This window comes from Melozone crissalis, unplaced genomic scaffold, assembly GCF_028551555.1.
Source record: "Melozone crissalis strain CALT ecotype California unplaced genomic scaffold, PUWL_Pcris_2 ptg000027l_1, whole genome shotgun sequence".
NCBI classification, from domain to species: Eukaryota; Metazoa; Chordata; class Aves; order Passeriformes; family Passerellidae; genus Melozone; species Melozone crissalis.
In genome coordinates, this window is record NW_026535805.1 from 64,978,672 (window position 1) to 65,005,827 (window position 27,156).

Here is a 27,156-nt window from a genome sequence, read left to right on the forward strand (position 1 = left end):
TTTCAGGCAGAAGTAAAGATATTGACTTTATCTCACACACATTACTTTCACCAGAGGACTCCAGCAAAATAGGTTCTAGACTGAAGGATCCTGAAACCAGACTCAGACTCAGGTTTTAGTTTTGTATGGTGTAAGGTTGTCTCTGTGCATTTTGGACAACTGGCTATTGTGGTTATTTGATTTATTTGTTTGTTGCTTCTTGTTTCTGCGAGGATAGTTATTCTCAGCACACAGATTTCAGCCATGCACTGAGGCTGTGCTGCTGAACTCTATTTAGGCCCTGTGACACTGGCAACAAAGCCACTGCCATCATAGCTAGTAGGTACATATTTAGTTGGAAATGTATAGAAATGTATGTAAATACGTAGGTTGTTACATTTGTCCAGCAAATACTCCCCTTTTAAGAGATACAAGCTTTCATCATCAGGACAGATATTCCAGTGCAGATCTGAACAGCAGTGTGAAATCACTCAAATTCTAAAATGGGAGCAGTGTGAGGTCTTCAGGTGGACAGGTACTTGAAAGAGCCTCGCTGGAAATATCTTTCCAGATGGCATAGGGATAAAAAAGGTGATCTCTATCTGGTACTGTAGCATACATTTCCTGCGTTTAACCGCTTTCTGGTACTCTCATTCTTACAAACTTCAGTCACATGGGCTATGTACACATAGATGGCAAATAAAAATAAGGTACTAAAGACTCTTTGCAGCTTGCTAAGAGCCATTGAGTCACAATTTTCTCTTTTTTGAGGTCCCCTGTATTTGTGTACTTGGCTGACTGGAGTAGCTTGATTGGGCAGGGTTGACTCTCACTAGATGCCAGGTGTCCACTAAAGCCACTCTTATTATTTCCCTCCTGAGCTGAGATGAAGTCAGGTAGAGATAACTCACCAGTTGCCTTCAAAGGCAGAACAGTGTCAACTTGGGGCAATTATTTGAATTTACCAATGAAAATCAGAGGAGGATAATGAGAAGCAAAATAAAGCCTCTTTTCCAGGGTCTGCCAGCTCTCTCCAGTGGTGCAGGGAGAAAGGGAATGAGGGTTACAGACAGTTCATCACAGGTTGTTTCTCCCACTGCTTCCTTCTCAGGGAAAGGAGTCCTTCCCCTGTTCAATTGTGGGGTCCCTCCCATGGGAGACAGTCTTCCATGAATTTCAGTTTGAGTCTTTCCCATGGGCTTCAGTTCTTACACTGCTCCAGCATGGGTTCCTTTCTGCAGGGTGCAGCCCTTCAGGAGCAGACTCCTCCAGTGTGGGTCCCCCATGGGGTCACCAGTCCTGCCAGCAAACCTGCTCCACCATGGGCTCCTCTCTCCATAGGGCCACAGATCCTGGCAGGAGCCTGTTTCATTGCAGCCTTCCCAGAGGGTCACAGCCTCCTTCAAGCATGCCCTTGCTCAGATGTGGGCTCCTCCACAGGCTGCAGGCAGATCTCTGCTCCACCGTGGACCTCCATGGGCTGCAGGGGCACAGCTGCCTCACCATGGTCCGTACCACAGGCTGTGGGGAATCTCAGCTCCAGTGCCTGGAGCACCTCCTATCCCTCCTCTTCCTCTCACATATTCTCACTCAACTCTTCTCTGTCTGCACTTACTTCTGCCCAATAAATTGTATTTTTCCTTCTAAAATATGTTATCACAAAGATCTTTCTACCATCATTGATGGGCTCAGCCTTTGCCAGCAGTGGAGCTGGCTGGCATTGGCTCTCCTGAACATGGGGGAAGTTGCTGGAAGTTGTAGCCCACCCTGCTACCAAAACCTTGCTGTGTAAACCCATGGTAAATGGTTTATATTTGCCTTACTTGTTCCTTCTGAAATGTGTTCTCCATTTATCCCAGCTTATGGGTTTTCCTGCCTTTGTCCCTTCAGTCGCATTACTCAGTGACTACATCCATGTGAGTGAATAAAACAGACGATAGTCCAGTCATTTAAAGCTGAGTTCAACTGTGGCATGATTTGGGTGCATACATAGCTAATCTTTTACCATCCAAAATACGTTCACCACATTCAAACTCCTCAGAAATGGTCCCTAACCAGCACTTCTTCACTTCACCTGGACACTGCTGGAAAACCGCTAAGTCACTCAAGTCAAAATCATGCCAGAGCCTCGCTAAGAGTATAGCAGCATGAATAATCACATTCCACTTCTCCATTTGCTGTTCTGTCATTAATTAATACGGACAGAAGAGAATATTAATAATAGAGGGCTATAGCCAAAGACGTAAAGAATTCTTTGTGTTTACTTTCTTCTTATACTATGGATTATTACTCAGCCTTCCCTGTCATGAGAACATAGGGAATGAGACAAATGCAGATTAAAAAGCTAGATGATGGGATAAAAATAAAGAAACAAACATCCTAACTAAAAGCTTTACATTTCAGATGAAGTAAAGTCTGGCACTTGTGTGTGTAGATTTCTTTGTCTTTCCAGATTCTTTGGCACTGAACTCATTGAGGGGATAAAAAGAGAGACATGAAGAAGAAATTTCAATGATACCATATTTAGCAGTTCTGTCATCCTCTAAATGGTAGTGATATGTGCCTCTGTCCCTTTGGCCAGTCAGGTCAGCTTATCAAAGCACAAACAGGCTTTTTTTGGTAATCAAACACAATTATAAAAAAGTAATTAAACTTATAATGGAGACCAAACAATAATGTAAATTATAGTCATGAGCATATATACCATCCAAAGCATCTGTAGTATCCCATCCACATCAGCCTTTCCTGATATATCTTTGTCTATACACAACCAAAAGATAGTTTCTTTTGGATATCTCCTCATTCCTTTCACTCAGCAGTTCCTACTGTATCATACTAAAGATACCATTGAAATTCAGCACGGATCAACTTGAAAATTTTGAGTGAAAGCAATACGGATAGGATTCACCCCCTCAGTTTAATTCATAATGAATCAAGATAAATAGTCACTTCTGGGGGATAATTCAGCCAATCTACTATGGATACCTAAGTTAGGATGAAAAATCATATCCCAGGATGCATGTTTTTGTCCATTAGTTGTAAATGGAATCTATATGAGTAGCTCATACGGAGACATGGCCTGACACTGAGTCAGAGATCTGAGCTGAAAAAAAACCAGTAAAAAGATATTATGTATCCCTATACTAAGGAGTCCAACCTCTTGTCTCAGTGAGAAAGAAAATATTGCTTTATGAACTGAAAAATGTGTTCTTCAGGCTGCATCCTTTGTAAAGCAATGAATATGGAGAGGGGGGATGTAGGCACAGGTCACTGTTTCTGGAGCACTCCTGGGAATAGCCCCATGAGAAGCTCCACACCAGGAGCTCTCTGAGTGGGTGTTGTGCCATCAGTGCAGCTGGTCCTCTGCTCCCCTGCTGTCTTTCTGCTGTATCCCAGTATCTGGAGAATAGCTTTGGCTTCCTCATTCCCTGGCGCCCTGCTGAGCTGTGGAACCCTGAGAGAAGGCAAGAAACTGCCAAACTCCATTGAATCATTATAAAGCTGTGAGATAAAATATCTTGCCTCCCTCATATTGACTTCCTGGGGAGAAAAAGTAGGATGAAATGAATGCCAGTCATCAGCTAAAGCCATCTCATTATCTGCCCAGACAGAAGTCAAGTTAAAACAATTAAGGGCTGCCTGAACCTGATTCACAAAGAAGTGTGGACCAGGTGGGAGTGACTGGCTAAATTTCCTGCCCTTTCAAACCCAGCATATCCACTTCTGTTCACAGATAATCTTAGCACATTTCTTCTCAAACCTAAACATATGTCTTTATACCAAATATTGCAGATACCGCAAACCAAACAAGGCTTCATACCAATCAAGGACCTTTCCTACTTAAAAGCACACCTGTATGTAAACAAAAAGTATTTTCTGCTGTCTCTGTGGTGGAGGAAAACAAGATAATTCCCAGAAAATTAAATGCCTTTTGACTTTTGGAAATAATACTTGGCTGTCAGGATGAAAAGACTTGAGAAACAGAAACCAAAAGGAAAAGAAATTATTATTCCATTTTATGTAGTACTTACACTTTTTATGTGGAGTAATAGGTCCAGTTTTGGAGCATCCATCACATGATGCTGCAAAGACATAATTTTGTCCATCAGCACAAGTCTTGAAATATTGGAGTCCAGTGATGAACAACCAGGATGATTAAAGAGCTGGACCACATGATGTGCAGAAACACTGAAAAAAAACCTAGTTTGTTCACTTGAGGAAGAAAAAGCTAAGGGGAGAACTTAGGCTTCAGCTATTTGTATAGAGAGTAGACATAAGATGTTAGTGTGTAGCAAGAGACAAGACGTAAGTTGTAACAAAAAATAAATCCATTTAGAAATAAGGGTGAATTTCTGATTATGACAGTGGTCAAACCCTGGAATAGCATTCCCAGAGATGCTGTGGTATTTCTATCCTGGAAGACCCTTAAAGCTGAACTAGCAGAACAGGGCCCTGATAAGTGCTCTGAGTTGGCACTTTTATTGAGCAGGTGTTGTACCACAAAGCCTCTCGAGGTCCCTTCCAGCCTCACATACTGCTTGATTCCGTGGCAGCAGTGCACTGTCAATAGCATGTGACAGTCTCTGAAGATCAAAGAAAGGCAAACAGTATCTCATGGTGAAATGACAAAATCCCAAACGTATTGGCTTGAGTCGGAACCTAGATAACCTTTAGGAAGATCTTGCAGCCTGGCACTTGAAGCAAAGTTACCTCAGTCATGATCTTGTCAGAAGACCTGTCAGATATCCTTAGATCATTTTCCAAAACTCTACTGATACAGGTAGCTCATAGGGATTTGGATTGGGAAAACATGGATGAATAACAAATGACAGAAAATTTTAAAAGTATTTTGCTCTGTTTTACCTGGTGCTCTCTGTCTTTATGTTAATAGGAATAACCCAAGTAAGAACATCCATATTGTACCAATACTTAGTGTGAACATTTGTAGATCAGGATGCTTGCTATTCATGCAGGTGTGACACAAGCAGAGGCATGATAATAGGTCATATAAAGGTCAAACAAAAAGGAGTGTTTCAGGGCACTGGTTATGTAAAACACCTCTGCCTTTAGACAAGAATGCACTGATTTGTACAGAAAACTAAATCTTCAAAATGCTTTTATACCAAAATAATTAATTAATTTATATTCTTTTTAAAATTTGTTTAACTAGCAAGAAGATGAATTAAAAAGTAATATCTTTATGTGTTAGTCTTTATGTGTTAGTAATCATTCCACAAAAGGAAAGAAATTCAGATTAGTCCTTAGGGAAAAGTAAGAGAGAAACAAGAAAAAAAGAAGTTAGTACTTAAATTTTCAGCAAGCAAAACCAGATAAAAAAGTACGTATAATAAATGAAAAGATCAAAACATAACAGAAAAAAAGGAATTAAAACATACATAAGGCAAATTGTGCATACTGAAAGGTCTATATGGGCTTGATGCACTGTAGTCCTCACTATTAATTTATAACACGGACTCCTACTGTAACATGCTGTGTTCTTCAGCTCAGGGCTTCCTTCCCATGCTTAATGGCTTCTACTCTCCTTTTATTTTATTTTGAGCATTGGTTATTAATTGAATACTATAATTCTAGGAGAGTCTAAACAATAAGTCCCAGTATTATAACTATTGTAAGTAGTTGTAGCAAGCTGAGAAGTGGAAAAATAAAAAATGGAATATAATGGAATAGCTATAGAGAGAATCAATTAACTAAGTGAACAGTTAAATTTTTCTTTTGACTTTCACTAAGTATATAAGGTCCATAAAGGAACCAATTGTTATAACAACCAAATTGCTTGGGTCTTTACCTATAGCACTTCCAGCATAAAAGAAATTTAGGAAATTTTGCAAAGGTGAAGAAAGGATTCTTCATGCACATGGTCAATTTCAGAGTTTAGTGCATCCCTGAAATGGGCATATTCAAATGCTTAGGCTCTAATCCAAATCCCACGTCAGTAGGAGTGTTTAGACTCCCATGTAGGATTGTTTAGACTTTTAGGAGACCTTGCTTAGGTCCTTGGAGAGTTACACCTCTGTTTCTTCCATATGGAGTGGAGAAGTTGAGAGCTCAGTGGGTTTTCCACCTCTTCAGTTTTCTTTCTCACAAGATTCTCCCCGAGACATTAATTTACAAACAATCCCCCTCCCCATATTACGCTGTAACTTTCTAAGATTTGGAATTCATTTGTGCCAATATTGTCTTGCTAAATCTTTCTCATAGGTCAGCTATCAGAGACTGTAGTGTGGAGATGTGTGCATGCACTTTGCATTACAGCTTAAAGGGAGAAGAATGGTGATGCAGTAGTATCATGTATTGAGCACTTAGGAGTTGACAAGTAGCAGTGGCAAGAGCAGTGAAGTGTTTTAAATCAGGAAATGCTGCCTGGATAATGAAACCATCCATCTGGGCAGGAAGCCTGTGTGACCACATGTAGGTTTAGCTTCTTAGCCATCATGTTTGCCCATTCTTGGAAGAAAAGTGAGTAATTTGATACACAGACCACAATTCCGGGAAGTCTTGTTTCTGAAGTCTTTGTCCTTTGGTAGGAATGTAGCTGCTATTTCTGAAGTATCATTGCCTCTCTCTGCAGAATCTCTCAATCTAAATGCTGTGTATTTTCCTTTTCAAAAGGAAGGTGCTGTTTTGCATGACTCCCTACACTGAAACCAGCAAGCCATTTCTTCTGAAAAAGTACTGTTTAAAATTGGATGTGATAGGAAAAAAAGGAGGAAGCAGTCAAGGATATAGAGGCTATAATTCTTAGGCTCCTGTGACTTCTGGAATGACATAGAGTCACTGAAGTTCTCTGTGTCTCAATTTCCCATCTGTAAAATGGGGTTAAAGTACCTACCTCACAGGGGTGTTGTGAGGCTTTTTAAAATAATGTTTGTAAAGTGCTTTGAGATCCTTGGATGAAAGGTGCAATAAGAAATCAAATTATTCACTTTTTTTAGCGCAATACAAGTGCACTTCTGTCGAAATGGCTAAAGGCTTCCAGCTCTTAATAGCTGTTCTACACTACTCCACTATAATTTCTTCCTGCCATTTGTTATATCTGCTGAGAGTTTAAAAAGAACAAATTATATAATCTAGAATGTCTAAATTGTCATGATATTTTGTGGAAGAGGGCTAGAATAATCTGATACTCTTTTTAAACTGCATTGCATATTCCTTGTCCGTGCAGCCCTAAAGTTAACATAAAAAGGATATATTATAACTTTGTGCATTCTTCACCTAAACTGGCTAGCTTATGTCTCTGTGAGACAAACTCAATCTCTTCACAAAATAAAAACCTTCAGTTTGCATCACTGGTCCCAAAACTTATGCAAGGGGTAGAGTAAATCTTTTACCTCTCCAGGTTTTGCAGTCATTTAACAGACAGCCATTAAACAGCACACTATAAAGGTAGTTACTGAGTTACAGATCAAATCTAAGGAATCGCAAAAATGTGAAATGAAAGCAAGATTAAACTTTACAGACCTGAATCAAAGAAAAGGCATATAGTTCACCTAGAGCTGATGTTGTAACATACTTCCTAGAAGACCCTTAACAAACTGATTCAGTATTTAAAATTTCATTTTGATAAACAGATGATACAGGCACCTCACCAGATCAAGCTTAGAATCCAGCTGTTATTGAGGGGGTGACATGGCATACATAAATATCTTCCTCATTGAAATTAACTGCTGCATGGAGGTAAGAGACATGAGTAAAATAGTTGTTAGAGAAAGGAGATGCAAAAAAAGGCCAAGAATCAAAATATGAGAAATATTTTGCTTTCCCACCTCTGTTGTCTGGGATTAGTGCTTCACACTTTCTTCTCTTCCACTACCTTTTCCTTCTTCATTTTATGACTGAATGGATGGGAGAACAGAAAAGGATATAGCCAAACAAACAGAATAAAAATACTGTAGTTATAACTTTCACTCAGCTTACCTACTCAAAAGGAATTTAGATGTCTTCTGTCATATGGTAAATGATTCATGTTTTGACTTTTCACTTGTGGAGGCAAGGTATAACATATTCCTCTCCTTGGTGATCATTTACAAACACATCCCCCTCTTTTAAGAAACAATCTCTGAAAATTTTCACGTTTCAAAAGTTGGCCTATAATAGTCACTGCGTACCTGAGCAGTTCTCAGGATGACTTGGGAAATTTCTTTTTTTTCCTACTTTGTATTTCAGTATCATATTACAGCTAGATTTGGACTGATTTCACCAGTGTTTGTGGATATCTCATCCTAAACTTGAAGGCACTGGCAATTTTGGAGCTATAGCTTGTTGCTTCTTTAATTACTTTGATGTTCTTTTGCTGCATCTGATTGCCCATGAGTATAGTTACAAGAAGCGCTCCACAAAAGCCTCAGTTTCTATGGAACAATCTCCATGGCACCACGTTTTATCCTTAATGTTTAAATTAATGTGGGATTTGTTTGTACATTTTACTTTAGAAAATTATTAGTGTTTTTGCTTTTAAAATAGCACAGACTATCTGTGCTATCCACTAATCTTTCATTGCTTTCTTCTATTCAGTTATTCAAGATGGACATTTTTCAAATAGGAAGTGTAAGTGGCAATCCTTACTTGTACACTGAAAATCTGATACCCTGATACTTTAATTTTTGTGGCACTGAAAGATAAATGTGAATTATGATGATCATGAAAAACATAGCAACTAAAATAAAACCACCTTTTATGATAAACAGATAACCCACTACGGGCTTGGAATATCTTGTGATGTAGAAGTACCATACAATCTTCCTTATTAATTAGCTTTTCTCTGTGTTTAAGCATATAATATGTAAGATATAATATTTTACCATTAGAGCATTTTTTTTCTAGACATAGCCTAGTCATCAACCAGTTCTGCTGCTTAACTACAGCCTACTATCATCCCAGGATCCCTAACCACTGTGTAGAAGAAATACTATCTTGTGGCTGAAATATTAATTATTGTGCTATTTAGCTTTGTATATACAACTCTTGATTTATTATCTTGACTACTGACATAAAATCTATTTTTATCAAACACTATTTCCTATTACCAAAATGTTAGTGCACAAGCCACCTACTACCGGAAATTTCTCACTTTGATTTGTTTAATTTAAAATATGAGCCACACTTCAGAAATTGCTATGTGTTTAGGTGTACTAGTGTTGAAAATACATCTAAGCTGAAAAGATGCTATCAGAAGTTGATGGATTAGCTCTTGAGCAGGTGTTAATTATCCTAGCTCTACTGGTTTCTTTCAGTTTGCACCAGCTGAAAAACTGGACTAGCATGACACTGTAATGACAGATCTCGGCACTTTCTTGTCCAGTGCTGGAAAATGTTGAAATACATCTTGGGTAGCCACTTTTCAAAATATTAGTTATGCAGTGTTCACTACTCCATAATTATGAATGTATGTTTGGGTCTAATAATGACATAACTGAGTGAACATGAGATACCAGAAGATGCTCTCTGAATGATATTCATCAGATTGAGTATGGGTATCTTTAAGGTGGGCATCAAGTCTGAGTCCCTTTGTTGTCAATGAAGAGAAACAGGCACTTCCAGTGGTTATCAGTTTTATTCTCAAGAAGGTATCTTAACCAGATCAGGTGGGCTGTGTCCATAAAGTGTCTGCTTCTCTTACTGACTGAGGACAGAACCGTGGATGCAGATGTAGGTATTGGTGTCTGCCTTGCTCATGTCTAAAATTAGGTGAGGTGAATCTCCTCCTCAGTGCCTCTCATTGGCTCCATCTTATTAAGCCCTCCCTATGTTATTCAACAGTTACTAGACCAAAGCTGAGTAAAATGTGGTAACTCTGCACCATTCTTTACAGTACGAATAACAGCCCTATTACACATACGTGACTATAAAATTTGGGCTAGCATATTTACTCAAAATTATATTGTGCATATAATTCCTTCTATCCTCCTTTCATGTAACAACACTGTTAAAAATCTTAACTTCTCCACAGTTGAACTGAGAGATTTTGATTTTACTGATGGATCCACTAAGTAAAATACCATTTTAATCTTCTTGTATTGCTATTGGTCGACTAGTGTTAATTGTGTGTATGGTGTTAAAAATGTGACTTTTCCTTCTTGGAGTATACTGTTTCTCTTTTGGTGAATGGCATTCATCATTAAGAGAATAAATCCAGTAGTACTCACTCCTTTGCCATCTGCCATATTTACAGGAAATACAGGAGTGAGAAAAGTTGGAAACATAGGCAATTATGTCATCTGAATAATGTGATTGTGGTAAATCCCATAAAACTGTGAATATAGAAGTGAAAGGAGAAACATAAGTATTTATGCCATAATATTCAGCAGTAGTAGTAATTAGCATTTTGATTGCCTTTTTCTTATCAGTTCTGTGAAAGAAATTCATGTGAATAGCAAATAAACAAAAATAGCCCTATGGACTATAGAGAATTCAGTTCAAATGGGTCAGCCATAGTGTTCTAAAATTGCTGTATGATTAACAATATTTGACATGCAGTTTGTTTTCTGTCCATGCAATTGCAACAACAGTTCCAATTGTAGCCACTTTTTTCTTTTCTTTTCCTTTTTCTTTCTTTCTTTGTTTCTTTCTTTGTTTCTGTTTTTTATACAGAAGACCATCAAATGAATTGTCACAATACTCGAATAATGCAAGACACAGAAAAAGACGATAACAATAATGATGAGTATGATAATTACGATGAACTGGTGGCCAAGTCATTGTTAAATCTTGGCAAAATTGCAGAGGATGCAGCATACAGAGCCAGGACAGAATCAGAAATGAACAGCAATACATCTAATAGTCTGGAAGATGATAGTGACAAAAATGAAAATATCGGTCGAAAAAGTGAGCTGAGTTTAGATTTAGACAGTGATGTTGTTAGGGAAACAGTGGACTCCCTTAAATTATTAGCACAAGGACATGGTGTAGTGCTTTCAGAAAATATTAATGACAGAAATTATGCAGACAATACTTCACAGCAAGACAATAGGAATATGAACTTTGTAATGCTAGGAAAGCCTGTGAACAATGGACTTACAGAAAAAATAGTGGAGGAGAGTGATGAAGAGGTATGTCTCAGCAGTTTGGAGTGCTTAAGGAACCAGTGTTTTGATCTGGCTAGGAAACTCAGTGAGACAAACCCACAGGAAAGAAATCAACAGCAAAACATGAACACTCGTCAGCATGTCAGGCAAGAAGATGACTTCCAAGGAAGAACACCAGACCGGAATTACTCTGATATGATGAACCTAATGAGGCTTGAAGAACAGTTGAGCCCCAGATCTAGGACTTTTTCTAGCTGTGCCAAGGAGGATGGTTGTCACGAAAGAGACGATGATACCACCTCTATTACTTCAGATAGGTCTGAAGAAGTGTTTGATATGACAAAAGGTAACTTAACCCTGCTTGAGAAAGCAATTGCTTTGGAAACAGAGAGAGCAAAAGCCATGAGAGAAAAAATGGCAGTGGAAGCTGGAAGGAGGGATAATATGAGATCATTTGAGGAACAGTCTCCAAGACACCTTTCTGGAGATGACAGGAAGCCTAAACCAAGTGACGGCCATGTCAAAAAGCCATATTATGGTAAAGGTAATATTTCTATATACCATATGTTATGTCATGAGAAAGTGTGAGCTAACATGTTAAGTTTTTGCATAGATTTCTGAAATGAAGTTATTAATTCCACATAATGTGAACTTTCTTAAAATTGTAGTATGACATGATTGTAAAATCGCATCATGCTATGATTATAAAATGAAAGAACTCATTCTGCAGTGTTAGAAATATGTACAGTATATCACTGGCTAAATTTAAAAAGCAACTTCTTAGGGAAACAAAAAAGAGATCATGTTGAAAGAGGCAAAGATTTTTCTCAAGGTTTTAATATATTTTATAGCAATAATTAAAAAAGATAATTCTGTTGCAAACTATATTGAAGAGGGGGGGTTTATGTAGCAGATAGTCAATCAGCCATGAAGTGCATATATTACAGATTGAATTGGGTAGGTGGCATCGTGACTTATAAAATTATCATCAAATGACAGTTATTGATGAAGCCTCTCCTGTCTAAAATGTAGAATGGCCTGATAGAAATTGAACAGTATCAAAATGACCGATAACATAAGATAAAGGCAGTGACTGCACATTAATTATCTTAAGATACTAAGGTAATGGAAAGCATTTGCTATGCAAGGCATGGTGTGGCCTGGGCTGAGATCAATAGCAATTTCTTTCTTATGTGCATTCCACTTCACTGGTTTCATTCCATTGTGGAAACAGTTAAGGTGCTGCCTTGACCATAATTCAATACAAGAGAAACAAAAAAAAAACCAAAACAAAACAAAAAAAAAAAAACCAACAATAAAAACCAAACCAAACAAAAAAAGTCACAACAGACTAAAGGTTACCTTTAGAATGCCTTTTAATTTGCAGGATAATCATGGTGATGGTGCGTTTATGTTATGACACCCCTCTTTAACGTGTTTACATCTGTATATGTAGGGCCATGTTGTATTAAGTGTTCAATACCTCCTGAGATTCACTAAACACCCCTGATTCCCATTGACTTTAGTGGAAGTTAAGGACGTTGTATTTCTTGGGAGATGCTAAACAGGGACTAAGTTTATCTTATATTTGTTGCAAAAATATTTGGTTTGCTTTCTACAATTAAAATGGTGGGCGTTTTTCCTCTTTTTTTATAAATCTCTGTTTTGAAAAAGTAATCTGCCTGTGACATTCACGCAGACAGACAACATCTTGATCCAAGAAAGTTTTGGTCATTTTTCACAAGTCTGAAACAAAAGTAATGATCAGTCTTTTAGAAAAGCATGTAAATTACTGATGTCAAACACTGCTGCAATGTATTTTAGTGAAGGTTTGTTTGTTCTAACCACAAATATATAGTCCAGTGTATGCTGTAGTAACTTTGGGTATTTGGGGAAGACAGCTTTATTTAGTTAGTGTGTTACTGCATAGCCATGTGGATGTTGTGCTAAATGTTATTCATATATGACCTATTATGAATGCATTTCCCTGTGAATATATGTCTCCAAAAACATAGAAAACATGGCAAACAAAAATTAATTTAGAACAGTTTTTAAATTCTGGTATTGTTCAGTCTTTCCAGTCTGTATATAGCTGGGAAAACCTTTTTGCATATAGGCCTCCTGTCTCCAAAAAGCCTATATTATTTCTGACAGTGAGAAATGTATGGATATCCTATTTTAGTAAATTCTATAGCTTCTTTGAACCATCCTATTTCTTGGGAGCTGCAGGCTGAATTGGTAATAGGTCCAAGGCTCACCAGGGACTAAATACTGTGGGAGTTTGGACCATGAAAATTTGTGGAGAGTATAATTCTTGATCTTTTTAATATAAAAAGAAAAAAAAATCCCTTATTTAAAACAATACAAAACAAAACACACGCACAAAAAAACCCAACAAAAACAAAATTCCAACCAAAAAAAACCCAACAAAAAAACCTCAACAAAAAAAAACCCAAACCAAACCAAAACAACAAACCTGTGGGAAACATTCTGGCAGTCGTTGAGGGAAGAAGCTTGAAGTAAGACAGTTGCTTGTATCATTTGTTCTCCAGTCACATATTATCTTCCAAATAATGGTGGAAGAGATGCCTTCAGAGATATATGGTATAGTTAGGTGGAAACTGTCTTGGGAGCACAGGTTTGCAGTGAGAACTGCCTTTGGTTCAAAGATCACTGAAACAACCATTAAGGGACCACTAACTATTTCCCCCCCTGCCATTTTAAGCTTTCTAAACAGGTTTCTCTTCTGAAATTTATGCATTTTGAAACCATTTAAAGTCCTTTCACACCCTTCACTCAGGAAATACTTTCATTGTGGCAAGGAGTGAGAAAAGGTTGCAGAGTTCAGTAAAACTGCAATATCTCTCCCAAACAGCAGAAGAGAATTTACAGAACAGTATCCATTGTTTCGTAAAAAGTTGTAAAAGTTTACTCAAATGTCTTCCATTAAAAGCAATGGGAAATTGTGCAAGTGCAATTTTATGCAAGTTTTGAAATCATTAAGAGTAGTATACAGCATCTTTTCTGACTCGTTAGACCATAAAGGCTCTAAGACTCTGATACGTGCTATAACTTTATGATGTAGACTTGAATACAGAGCAGGATTTGCTTGATGCTGTAGGATGCAAGTGTCTAGATCCTCGGCTGCCCTAAATTACAATACCTTCACTGACTTTGGTGGAGTTCTAACAATGTCGAGTAGCTAAAGTTCCTCTAGTTTAAAGTCTCTAAAAAGCCATTATGGTCTATTAATCATCTACATTTTTTGCAGTCCTTGAATATTGTTATATTTACATAATTTCTATTTCATTTACATTATCTATTCACTTATCTAATACTTTTACACATCCCAAAGTAGTTGACTTGATGAGTTGCTTAGAGTTGTGTATGTATGTAGCTGTGGGCTTGCTGTTCTAGTGGTCTCAGCACAGGCCTATCTGGCAGGAATTCAAATCCCTCCTCTGACATTTGCTCCTTCTGTGGCCTTGGGTTTAACTTCTTGATCTCTTTCTTCAATTTCTTGATGTGTGAGATAATGGTCTTTCCAGAAGTGTTGTGATAACTGTATAGCACATTGGAGATAGATTTATATGTTTATTTGTTGTTAAAGAGCATGAAACAAAGATCTGTGTTCTACAGTCCAAATGCAAGTTAAGTAAAATAAAACCATTATAATTAGGAGTTCTATTTGCAAAATATAAGGCTTAAGTATGGTATTATATTTTAAGAATGGGTTTAAAACATGGAGAGTCATTACAAGGAGCTAAAAATTTTCTGTAAAATGAAGCTGTTTTGGAAGAACTTAAAAAGTAAAAGTATATATAAAACATACCAGAAGGAAATCAGAGAAAGATAAGTACAAAACAGAATGTGAACTCTGGATTGTATTGATTCATGATGAAAAGAATGGGTTGTCCGTGAAGTTCCACAAGTACTGAAATTTCCCCCTATTGTACTGAGGGTTCTGTTTGTTGAAGCTGGGATGGAATTTAATGTATAAAAGGCTTACTGGAAAACAAGTAGCAAAATCTTATTTACAGAGATGAAAGCATAAATACTGAAGCAGAGAAATTACAAGAGCAACATAAAATTATTAAATGAGGGTACTGAAGGAATGATGGACTAAAAAAGATGTTGGTGATCTTGAGCTAAAACTGGAGCAGTTTGAATATCCTGAATTTCATCCCTTTAATACTGATATGAAAACCAGCAATAATGTCAGAAACCTGGCAACTGTGGTCAAGATGATAAGATGCAATTTGTATCATGTGCTTGTCTGGAAGAATAGATGTTCCACACATGTTCTGTTAAAAAAATAAGCAGATAAAGTTATGTGAGAAATTTCTAAATCAGGTTAATGACACCAGTATTCCACTACATCATTGGCAGAAAACTTTTGTGGAAAAAATGTCTAGTTAGACTTTTCTTTGATTTATAGGCAGAAGTTCCAGCAACATTCTAAAAGGTCATTAACCTTTCAAGCATATGAATATTCAAATGTTACATATGCATGCTGGTAATGGCCCAGATTTACACGCAAGCGATACTTTCAGTAATTCTGATTACAATGTTTACTCCACCATAATTTATTGAAGATCAAGGAATATTTATGTAATTTTACCACTTTGTAAGGAATTTAAAGAAAAAAAAAGTAATTTCCTCATTGTGCCTTGGAAGTGGGATTTTTGTGGAGTCATTATGCTGAAGAGCTGGGTTTGCTACTCTCAGGACATTGAACGGCTATGACAGTGCATTTGCAGACCTTAGCACGTGAGGCAAATAAGAATGTAAAGAAGGGAAACTCCAACTAAACAGTTTCCAAATGACCTTTCACCCTTGAGCTAATGCTTGCCAGCAGAACATTGATTGACAATGGTACGGCTTTGCTATAAAAAGGTCATTTTCCAATCACTGTGAATGGATATTGCCGTGATCATGGGAGCCTGCAGTCTGAGAAGAAGATAACAGGATAAAAGTGACAGAACTGTGATAAGAAGTAGAAGGGGTTTTTTTCCAGTTTTCATAATAACATTTACCAAAGAGTAAATGACATGATTAAATGAACCGTCTTAAAGAAATGTGAAAAGACTCATTCACTTGACACATTTGTTGTAAATTATAGATCCCTCAAGAACAGAAAAGAAAGAGAGCAAATGTCCTACCCCTGGGTGTGATGGAACTGGCCATGTAACGGGGCTTTACCCCCATCACCGCAGTTTGTCAGGATGCCCACACAAAGATAGGGTCCCTCCAGAAAGTAAGTTCACATTCTTTCATGGAAACTGGGGATAAAACAACAAAAACTTTTCTAGCATGCTTTTTAAACCTTTTATTTAAAAAATTAATTTCATTTTTCAGTATGGTTTGTCTCAAGTTAGTCAACTGTTCTGTGTTATACTTTTTCCTTTATTCCATCATTTCCATTCTTTACTAACTTTACACTAAAAGAACAACTTTTAAAGCTGTATTCTTTGATTTTGAGAATCCTAGGTTATTTTTTAATAGACATATTTAGTCAACAGAGAAAAAGGTTTCCAGAAGATGTGCACTGCTTTTGCTTCTGCGTGCTAATGTCACATCAACTGTCCTTATTGTCTTGTACAGGAATAATTATTCCTGAAAAACTTGCAACCCCTTTCCGTTTTGATTGTTGTGTCTGAAACATAATTTATATTAAACTAGAGCATATTATAAAAACTAATAATTTGGCTATTTACTTAGCTACAGAACTCAGGATTTTGAGCAAACAACCCCTCTCAGTCACATGAGTGGAACTTTCTGCCATGTCAGCAAATTCTGTGCATAGGAAGTTCACCCATATGAGCTCATGGACACCCACTAAAGGCAGAGTGCTTCCTTTCTGGAAGTCACCTCCTTGTCTGGTGAAATCAGCATAGTTCTGTTGAAGTCAATTACTCTGTGCTGATTTTCATCAGGAAGTGTCTAGCTGAGATCCAATTATCTTCCACACCAGTTTTAAAATGGAGTTGTGGATTTCATTCCATATGGACCTAAAATCCTCACTGTCCATTAGCACTTCTAGACTTAACCTCAGTGAATTTGCAACAGCCTTAAGGAAGTGTTGTAAAGATGGTCAGAACTAAAATGGTCCCCAGTTTCCAAAGGAAAGTAGATTCTGATGAACAGGAAAACAGAAGTAGATTAGCACTGCAAGAGTGGCAGACATAACAAGTCTCCTCTTCCCTGGTACAGCGGCTTCTTCCAGAAGTAACGTAATGAGGAAGTGCTTTAGGAAACTTTGCTGTAGTTTGGTTGGTCTCTGAATACAGTAAAAAAAATAAAGTAATTTCTCTGCTTTCCAAGACCCTGTAATTTTCTGAAACACAAATATTTATTCAGTTGCTCAAAGTTCTATCATTTTTGAAAATGGTAAATAAAAAGCTCTTTAGAAGACTTTGCAAATCAAAGAAGAATATAGCTTTAAACTGTTTGCATGCTCTTGTACCTACTAAAATGACAAAGGTGAGCTCATCTTTTTTTTTCCTGTGATGTTGGCCTTGTGAAGCATGTTTCAACAACAGCTTTAAATATTAGGAATTTCAGAGTGAAGCTTTTGCATCTACACACATTTTATCACACTGATGATGGGGTGATGATGATGATGATGGTTGTCTTTTAATGAGTATACATAGTCTAATTCTCAAGTCTCTGAACAGCTTTTATTCAGTTCTTAACTCAGTCAACGTATCTACTGATTTTATTAGATCTTTTTTTTTTTTTGAGTGAGAACTAAATACAGGCTTCCAGACCACTTCTTGTGTGAGAAAATGAGAACTTCACAAGGGCTGGATAGCCTTTTTCCCATTGAATGATGTACTGCTATCCAGCTCTGAGACATGGATTCAGATATGCCTCATATCATAAAAAACTCTTCAGTGTTCCCAAAAAGTTCTTGATAATTTGGCCCTTCATAGCATGAGCTTTATGATTTAGAAGGGTACTGCTCTGAGCAGCCTTGGAGTAAGTTTTCCATCCAGCTTGCAGTGGATGCAGATGTAAATCAATTTACTTGCTTAAGCTTGTACCACTTATTTCTTTTTTACATTTTTTTCTGCCATCCCTCAATTTTTAAGTACTTAATTTTGGTTCTTAGTATTTTGAAAATAATTTTCACATTTGTAGAGAACATGAGTGAAAAATAGAGCATCCATTCTGCTCACTATGTAGATATGAATGATATATCTATGTGGAAGTGAGCAGAACTGGCCCCTAGCTCAATCGGGCTGCCTTATAGTTAGGGTTAAATTCTGTTCAGGGTTGTACTGAGGTGTGTTTCAAATAATTCAATGTTCTACCAGTATAACTTGAGAGCAGATTTTCAGCTCATGAGTTTGATACTGTGTTTATAAAGCTATGTATTAAGAATACATACATTTCTTGAAAGAGTTTTCCAGTCTGTAATTTTGTTTTTGTATGGTTGCTAGCTCACTCTTTACTGTTGAGCTGATCTTTTCTCAGTGGTTTTGTATGAAGAAGATGTTGGGCGTCTTCTGCTTCACTGTTGCACCAGAGATGCATTTGTTTATAGGTTCTGTAACCTCCATAACTTTCACTGTTGCCCTGTGTTAATGAGCATAGGGTCACAATACTTAGTTTCCTCATCAGGCTTTATTGGCTATGTGTGTCACGTGTATTTTGAGGAATGCTGGTTGTTAATGAATCCTGCTTTGTTTTAAAATGGTTTCATATATACTGGGATTTGATTTTTTTTTTCTTGTTTTCATACTCTGCTGTTTTCTCTTACTCTCCTTGTCAAGTTCTTGCCATGCATGAAAATGTTCTTAAGTGTCCTACACCAGGCTGCACAGGCCGGGGCCACGTAAATAGCAACAGGAATTCCCACCGAAGGTAAGGATGCCGCCGCTGGACACCAATCTAGAGGGAACAGTGCCTCCCAACTGCAGCCCTTCTAGCAGTCCATTGGTGGGGGGGAGTGAGTGTGTGTCGTTGTTCTGTTCTGAGGATTGACAGATGGTGCTTCGTGTGCTTTATCCATTTTAAGGAGTTACATTTATTCATGTATTTTCTGAGGAGAACGAGTGCGTTTGCTGTAGTATGGATGAATTGATCCACAGAAGACATTTTAAGCATCCTTAGCTTTTTCAGTGGACTTTCTTTTTTCTTTTTGTTTTGATATTTGCTGAACGGCAGTTGTACAAAACAAGTGGTATGACTGCTCATGGGTGTGTTGTAGGGAGAAAGAAGATTTTTTTCAACATCGTCAGGACTAGGACAGAGTTCTTGTTCTCACACTTCACTCTCCTCAGAGATTTTTTCTAGTGCATGAAAAAAACCCACTCTAATCCTAAATTATTGAGGTTTTTTTAATACATGAGAAGCAGCATTTTAAATACACAGCTGTTAGCTTTCTTACTGGCCACAGTCTTAACCCATAAGTACTTATTCAGCTGAAATTGAATGAGAATCTTGGCTGTTTAAGAAACATTAAGAACATGTCTCATTACATTTAAAAATGAAAAGGCAGAAATAATAGAAGTTAGTATTCTAGTAAAAAAATAAGATCAAGGAAAAAAGCAAATTTCCATAGCTTCCTAAGATTAGTAATAGATTCTTAGAGAAGGGATGCTACTGCAAATTAAATTCCGCCAAACAGATTTTGAAAACGTCACTTTAGTGTTCTGCATGTCACAATTTTCCCACAGAAAAAGAATAAAATCTTGCCTATTCCTTTATAATTTTAAAAAGCCAGAAAATTTAAGAGGATACCAGGGTAAAAGGAACTGTGCAATGTTCCTGTTATTGAATTCCTTTTTGCTGTTAATTGTAGCATGAAGGCTTAAGGGAGTACAGACACTGGACATTCAGTCTTACCAAGCCCCTCATATCAGCTGCATTTCCCCCAGAAGACTCTTGTGGGTACCAGCCTGCCTGCAATAAGCTCTGCTATCCCTTCTCTGCAGTCATGCTGCCAGTAGATGCAGCAGAAACCTCTGAGAAGGCTTTATGGGAATTACTGCTGCTTGAAGCAGCATTCACTTCTGGCTGAATATCCACTAGAATATTTGAGGTGTCTGAGAAAGAGCATGTCAGTGGAGTGCAGCTGCCCCCTGGCAGGGCTGCAGAGCTGCACAGAGCTCCCTCACCCTCTGCAGAACTAGGGCAGTGAGGGCGGGCAGGGGGGAGCACTCTGCAGTCTGTGCTCACCTCCTTCTGCGGCTTTTGGGGCATTTTTCTCTACTTCACTTTTTTTTTTCTTTTTTTTTTTCCACTTTTTTCCTGTAAAGAAGGGAACATCTGGGAATGCTCTGATTTGCCTTTCACTTTAATTTCTATTCCTGTGGAGAGCACAGAGAGCTGCGGTCACATAAGCATGCAATAGACTATGACAAGGAAAGGAACTCCTCCATTGTCAGGTCACAGGGTTTTACAGCTTCACTAAGAGCACCATCTGCTGGCATCAATATATTTATTTTTGTCAGTTCTAAATCTTCCATAAGAATCAGGCTTATTATTGCCACTTCAATAATAGTTCAGCATTAGCAAATTTAATTGAATTTCCAGTGCAGAAATGCTTTTCATTTTACATCATCTACTATTAGAAAGCATACTAGTAGTGGCTGAAATTCATGAACAAACACTAACATTTGACATGTAGATTTAGCAACCTAAGGCAAAATTTTGCATTCATTTATATGCCTAGCAAAAAAGATTGGAGTTAATGGAGCTGAATGAGGTGTGAAGGAGCACAAGATTAGGCCTATATGGTGTTGTCATTTAATTGTCTTCAGGAGCCATTTGATTGGCAACATTTTTAGATGCATAAAGGTCACAAGTCTGCTAGCAGAGCTGCACAGTAGATTCCTACTGGTATGTTCCCTGGCTGACATCCATGAATAATCTACCCATGTACTGTGAGAGAAGAAGAGCAGATATAAAATTTATCATGCAACTTTGAAAGCAGAAGAAAAGAAGTCTATTCTAAAGGAGATAGACATGATCAAAACATTTTTGGAAACCCTTTTCCTTCAGATTCTTCCTGATGCTGGCTAAGGAGGAGAAGGAGTAATTGGATCAGTGCTATAATGTGAAACTATGCAGGACAAGACAATTAAATTTCCTTTCTGTAATTGCAGCCTCTCTGGATGTCCTATTGCTGCAGCAGAGAAACTGGCTAAAGCTCAAGAGAAGCATCAGAACTGTGATGTGTCAAAATCAAACCAGGCATCAGATCGGGTTTTAAGGTATTAGAAATCACTATAATACTTATTCTTATGCAGAATTCATCACACATTCACCTAATCTGAGAATTTATATTTATATACATTGTATATACATATATATCTCCTTTAAGGAAGAGTTAGAATTAGGGCTTCTGGATCCAATTCTCACAGTGTATTTTTCCCACTCAGTTTTCATGGGGGAGGGTTGGTAATTATTTTGGCAAATACATGTAAAGCTGAAAAGCTCATTTTTGTCTTAGGCATTGTTTGGTGTAAAGATGACTGCTGGAGTGCAAAGTCTAAGAACAGTGTGAAAAAAGTTGGTATCTTTTGGGAATAAACTAATATTTACCGGTAAGTCTTGGTTTTTTCAGCAGGCTTTTACTAGTAAATATCAGTTTAAATTAAACCAGAAGCCCTATCTGCATTACCAAACTGGTAAACTTTTGGCAGGACACTTGGAAAAGTACCAGGTATAGCTTAGATTCCAAAATAACATCAGGCTTAGTTCTTTGTTTCTGTTCCCCCCATTCTTTGCCAGGAAGGACCGAGAGAAGAAAAAGAGACTTGTCTAAATTTTCATATGGAAGGGACCTTTAACCAATTTTATATGATTATACACCTTTTCTTCATCCATGTAGAGTTCTGCATTTATCTGAAGTTGCATCCAGCTTTGTGCTATTGTCTCCTCTTTTGAGATATGTGGGTGGAAAAAATATTATTTCTAAGGAGCTAAAGTGTGAAGGATGCATGTAAAGCAATCAAACTTCTGCATGATTGTACCAGCCTTATGCTGATGATGTCGCAAAAGCTGCAGAATTTCTCCATGGATACTGCAATATCTGTGGGCTGGGATAGGTACATCCCTCCCAGCTGCCTCAAAGAGCGTGGAGGAAGTGCTGCAGCTTTAGTTCCCAGAATTTCCTACTTATCCCATAGTTCTCAGTCTTTAGCTGTCTTCTAGATTTAAGAACTGATTGGGCTGCTTAAAGTTTTCTACTGTATTATCAACACCATTCTTTGAATATTCTCTTAGAAGTTCATCTAATCTTGATAGTCTTTTCAAAAACCAGCATTTCCATGGAGCTGGGAACATAGAATCATGGTTCACATCTACAGAAGATTTTTCATCATTCCTGTTGACTATGCTCTTCTTCCGCAGATTTATTTTTATCTTAACTGCCCCTAATTCAGTTTGCACAGCTTGGCATACAATGTCCCACAGAGGGTTCTTAGAGAAGAGTTCTTCAAATCCCATTTGTAAAAAAACTCCACTCTTTGAGGGAATAAAACAGTTTCTCACTTGATGGAAAAAGACAGATCAAAAATGCAGTGGCTTTTACCACTGCTCATTACAGAGAAGTCACTGAAGTCAGTTGCCATAGAAGGCAACTGCTCAAAAGCAGCATCCAGTTTGCTGGCAAACTCCCTAGGATTGTTCTGCAATCTTAACTTCACTTGTGAGCTGCCTTGTGTTTCAGGTTTTATAGGCAACTCAGATAATTCTTTCATCTTGTCTCTTGATTCCTTTTTACCTTTAAGTCATTGAAGTATTTAAGATGAACTTGGCAGCTATTTATAATATTTGCGTGCAGGCAATTGATGGGCAGTCAGAGATGTTTTAAGAGTAAATCTTGAATATTTGTCTTCATCCCAGTTTCCATCCCACCTGCATTTGAAAGTTCTTACTTGAAAAGAAATCAAATTCATAGGACTTCTATTCAACTGAAATTTTGGATTTGCACCAAATGTTCAGGATCTGAATTACAGGTTTTTGGTTAAATATAGATTATCTTGAAACAGGATCAAACTGTTATTCATATCGGCTCATTGTATAAATAAGCCCGCTGTATTTTGTGAGGAAGAAGTGTCTAAAGGAATAAGCATGCATAAATCAAAGGGAATAGTATGACTAAAATGATTTTTGGGTGATCTTTACATAAATATCTTGAATAAATTTTATGATAATAAATTCATTCAGAAAAATATGATATAATATTTAAAACCTGTTTCTTACTATTGAACACATTTCACTCTGTTAGTCAGCATGATGATACTTGTGATCTCAACTGAAGTTATGTTCCTATGATTGTTCCTTCCATTTCCTCTGGTTCTAAATGCAGTAAGGGAAAAAAGAGAAGAAAAAAAATGAAAAACAGATATATGCTTCTTTATTCCAGCAGAAGCACCTCAGGTGTGCTGTTCACTCTCCTCACCTCCTGCTATATGCAGCAGCTAGACATGCAGCATTGTGCAGCAGTTGCTTCCTATGACCCAGTCATGTAACTCTTTCTTATATAGGTAGGGTTTGCAGGATCTGCCTTCGTTTGCCTGCTTTGAGCTGATGACTTCGGTGCCCACATGCAGAAGATGGTGTGACAGTGGAGTTCACTGCAGCGCTCTTGCACTGGGCTTTCACAAGTTTCTCAAATGACAGAATAACATCAGTCAGGGCTTCCTCTGACTGTCCTCCCTCATCCTCAATGAAAGAGATATTTAACTGAAACAGTTTTATTTTGTATTCATGCTCAGGACCTTCCTTGAGGTGTGCATCTGTGTGTCAGGAATTGCAGCTCCTGCCAGCACTTTGCATTTAAGGATGAGCAGGACCTGCAAGGCAGCAGCTCAAAGTCAACAGGGCTTCTGAGACTCTTCTGAAGATGAACATGGACTTGTATATTGAAGGATGAAACAAGAATAGTTGCATTTGAAAGCACAGAGGAAAACAGCATACAACTCTGTTGGAAGGAATATGGAGGAAACTCCATAAATTAGGTGGAGCTTCCCAATGTGCTTTTTCTTTTTGATATCTTAAGAATTTGTCCAAACTTCTTCTGTCAGTCTGCTTGCCCCTCTTTAATTCACTTCCCAAAAGAAAAAAAAAATTGCTTTGTGGTGCAATTACAAGGGGAAAGGGAAACCCTGAAGTATTTTAAAACAGAACTTTAAAATACTTTTAGCTGCAGGATACATTTAGTGGCATTAAAATTAATTTTGTCTAGGCTTTGTTCAAGGAAATAAATATTGTTTGTCTGCTGAAAATAACCAAACTAAGGAAATGCAATATTATATTGCTGTCTCTTGAGTACAAGAAATAACTAAGATTTTCTAATCTGAACTATAAATTATGCACAAACATAGTAAACTGAACTGCATCTAACAAACTGTACATATCTTTAATTTCTAGGCCCATGTGCTTTGTTAAGCAATTGGAGATCCCTCAGTATGGCTACAGAAACAATGTCCCCACCACCACACCCCGCTCCAACTTGGCCAAGGAACTAGAGAAATACTCTAAGACTTCGTTTGAATATAACAGTTATGACAACCATGCCTATGGCAAGAGAGCCATAGCTCCCAAGGTGCAATCCAGGGATATATCCCCCAAAGGATATGATGGTAGGAGGTGCACACTCTTATACATGAGAGACAAGTTTGCAGTTAATCATGTTGTTGTATATGTAAACATCATACAAATAAGACATGTTTTCATGTTCATGCAGTATTATGAGGAATGCTATCATATGTAAGTTATTTTAAAGGCCTTTTAAAATAAATGTTTTTATACGATGCTTGCTTCAGGATTGTTGCACTGGCAAAAGACATCTCCAGCTATTAAGCTCCTGGGATGTATTGAGATGGCAATAAAAGCTAAGTAATAGAGATAATCCTTATGTTACTGTCTGGGAGACCTGGCCTCAAGGGTCACATTAGGATTCTTATCTCCAAGCAGCAGTTCAGGTAACCCAGGAAGATAACATACTTGCTTTGTGGGGACGTGGAAGTAGAAAACCTGAGCCTCATTGTGCTTCAGATATCATACTTACATACTTAAAGAGGCATTTTTGCTTATTTTGTCCTCACAAATACACTGGTTGAATTCTCTGGAAAACCTAACATATTTAAAATGTTCAGGAGAAGCCTGATACTACATTCAGTTCAGGAGAAGAGAATGTATGGAATCAGTCAGGCAAGAGGTAGAGGTTTTTTATTAGGGGAGAAAAATAAACTACAGGATAAAGAAGGGTTGTAGCTTTTGAAGACATCAGGAATTTTTCAGAACAATACATTTGTTCTGAAAAATACATTATATGCATATATATTCTATGTGTATATATATGTATGTGTATATATATATATATATAGATATATAAAACCCTAAACCATACTTTTTTTTTTCTTTTTGCGTGCTAGCAGGTTTTTTTTTTTAAATATGTGATACTACTCAGTGACTACTGTAAGAAATATCAGGCAGGTGTCAGATTTTTTGTTCAAGAAAACAGAAAGAAAGAAACTATACAGAACAATTTATGCTATTGCCTGAAGACAGACTGGCATTTAAAAGTAGTTAAGTGAACAAATAGAAAATTACTATGGCTCTTGCCTTCATATGTCTTATATTTTGGATATTTTCCTTTCTCATAGAATAAACAGACATATTCTTGCACTATAGCACAAAGGAAGAGGGTTGTGAAAGGAAACTTATTTTTGGTAAAAGACCTCTTTTTTTCCTCATACCTCCATCTTATTTTCTTTATCAGATTAAGGGCTTGAACAGCATTAAAAGTAAAGCACTAACTGTAACTGTGGTTAGGAAGAATATGAGTGTACATTAGTATAAGGTAAATTAGGTATTAAATATTGCATATGTATTGTCTACTCCTGCAGAAAGGAAAGCATCACAATGCTGCTGGGGTTCCTGTGAAAAAGCTTATTTTCAGATCAAATTACTGATGCATAAGCAACGGATACATATTTTTCTCTTTTAAGTCCTCTTTTTCAATAAATAATGACAAACTTCCCTTTTTCTCCAAACCACCAGAATTTGAAAATACATGTAACATTAAGCACAAGTTTACAGTGGCCTTAAATAATAAAAGGCTGTGTTGATGCAGGTCAGCACAGTCTTTGTGCACCCCTATCTTCCTTTGATATAAATAGGAGTTTTTCCAGGCTATAGGACTGGGACTAGGTGGCTTCACTGCTCAGTGATGTGAGCCAGAGGGGACTGAGGGACCCTGCATCCTTGTGATTCATGCTGGTGTAGCAAGCGCTGGGAGCAGTGGCAGCCTGTTAGTGCTGGAGCGGGTTGGCTGCCAGCAAAGGCTGCTCTGCAGCTTTGTTCCACACTCCTGGCTACGCTGGACACAGTGCACACCACCCCTGGTTCCAAGGGATGTGTGTGCTGTTTGGCCAGATGGACCTGCCAACATGGTCCCAGAGGTGGGGCCTGATTTGAGTTCGTCTTTTACCTGTTAGTGATTTTGATGAAACCTCTAGTGTTCACATCCCTGAAATTTCAGATGTACTTCAACATATTTGGCTTAAATTGCCTCAGAAAAATCAGTTGGATTCTTACAATGATGAAGTCCTGGGCACACTGAAATTGTTAAAGCATTTTGCCACTGAATCTCCGTGAAACAGGGATTTTGCTGACAGTTATTGTAGATAACTGAATATGAAAGAGATTTCAGGAAGAGACTCTTCACTTAAAAGAGCCCCCTCAAAAAATGCCACAGTATTTTTAGATGACTTTGTATATAAAAAATTAATGATTGCTACTAAAGACTTTATGGCGGTCCACAGAGCACACCTATTATGTACGTCAGTAAAGCATGTTTATATAAAAGCAGATTCAGTTCTGAAAAGTCATCCTGAAAAACTCAAAAGTATATCTAAGGTTTTGGGGGGCATGTGCAGGTAAACAGTGCTTTAGTTCTGCCTGTATGAGAGAAGTAGTCTTAAGGATATGAAAAATCAATAACTTCACATGTCAATTCTTTTTTAACTGTCAGCTACTATGGTATTTTCATCATCAGGGATTATATCAGTAAGTGTAGAGTTGGGAGTGGCACGAACATAAATAGCACCTTTGAATTGTTTCCTTGATATTTTTTTACAGTAAAGTTTACTAAAAAACAAACAGAAAATGT

At 37.5% G+C, this 27,156-nt stretch overlaps 1 protein-coding gene across 16 annotated transcripts in view; it reads left to right on the forward strand.

Annotated features, from left to right (window-relative positions):
* Nucleotides 1-27,156, forward strand: part of MYT1L (myelin transcription factor 1 like) — a 301,704-nt gene that overhangs the window by 208,410 nt on the left and 66,138 nt on the right. For 6 of the 16 annotated variants that reach the window (XM_054279200.1, XM_054279199.1, XM_054279205.1 and 3 more), the window contains exons 7-11: nucleotides 10,588-11,565; nucleotides 16,144-16,278; nucleotides 18,800-18,890; nucleotides 21,137-21,244; nucleotides 24,411-24,622. In XM_054279200.1, the coding sequence (XP_054135175.1) occupies nucleotides 10,588-11,565; nucleotides 16,144-16,278; nucleotides 18,800-18,890; nucleotides 21,137-21,244; nucleotides 24,411-24,622 (1,524 nt within the window). The remainder of the gene's footprint in view (nucleotides 1-10,587; nucleotides 11,566-16,143; nucleotides 16,279-18,799; nucleotides 18,891-21,136; nucleotides 21,245-24,410; nucleotides 24,623-27,156) is intronic. The other 10 variants (XM_054279203.1, XM_054279210.1, XM_054279207.1 and 7 more) reach the window with 4 other exon arrangements.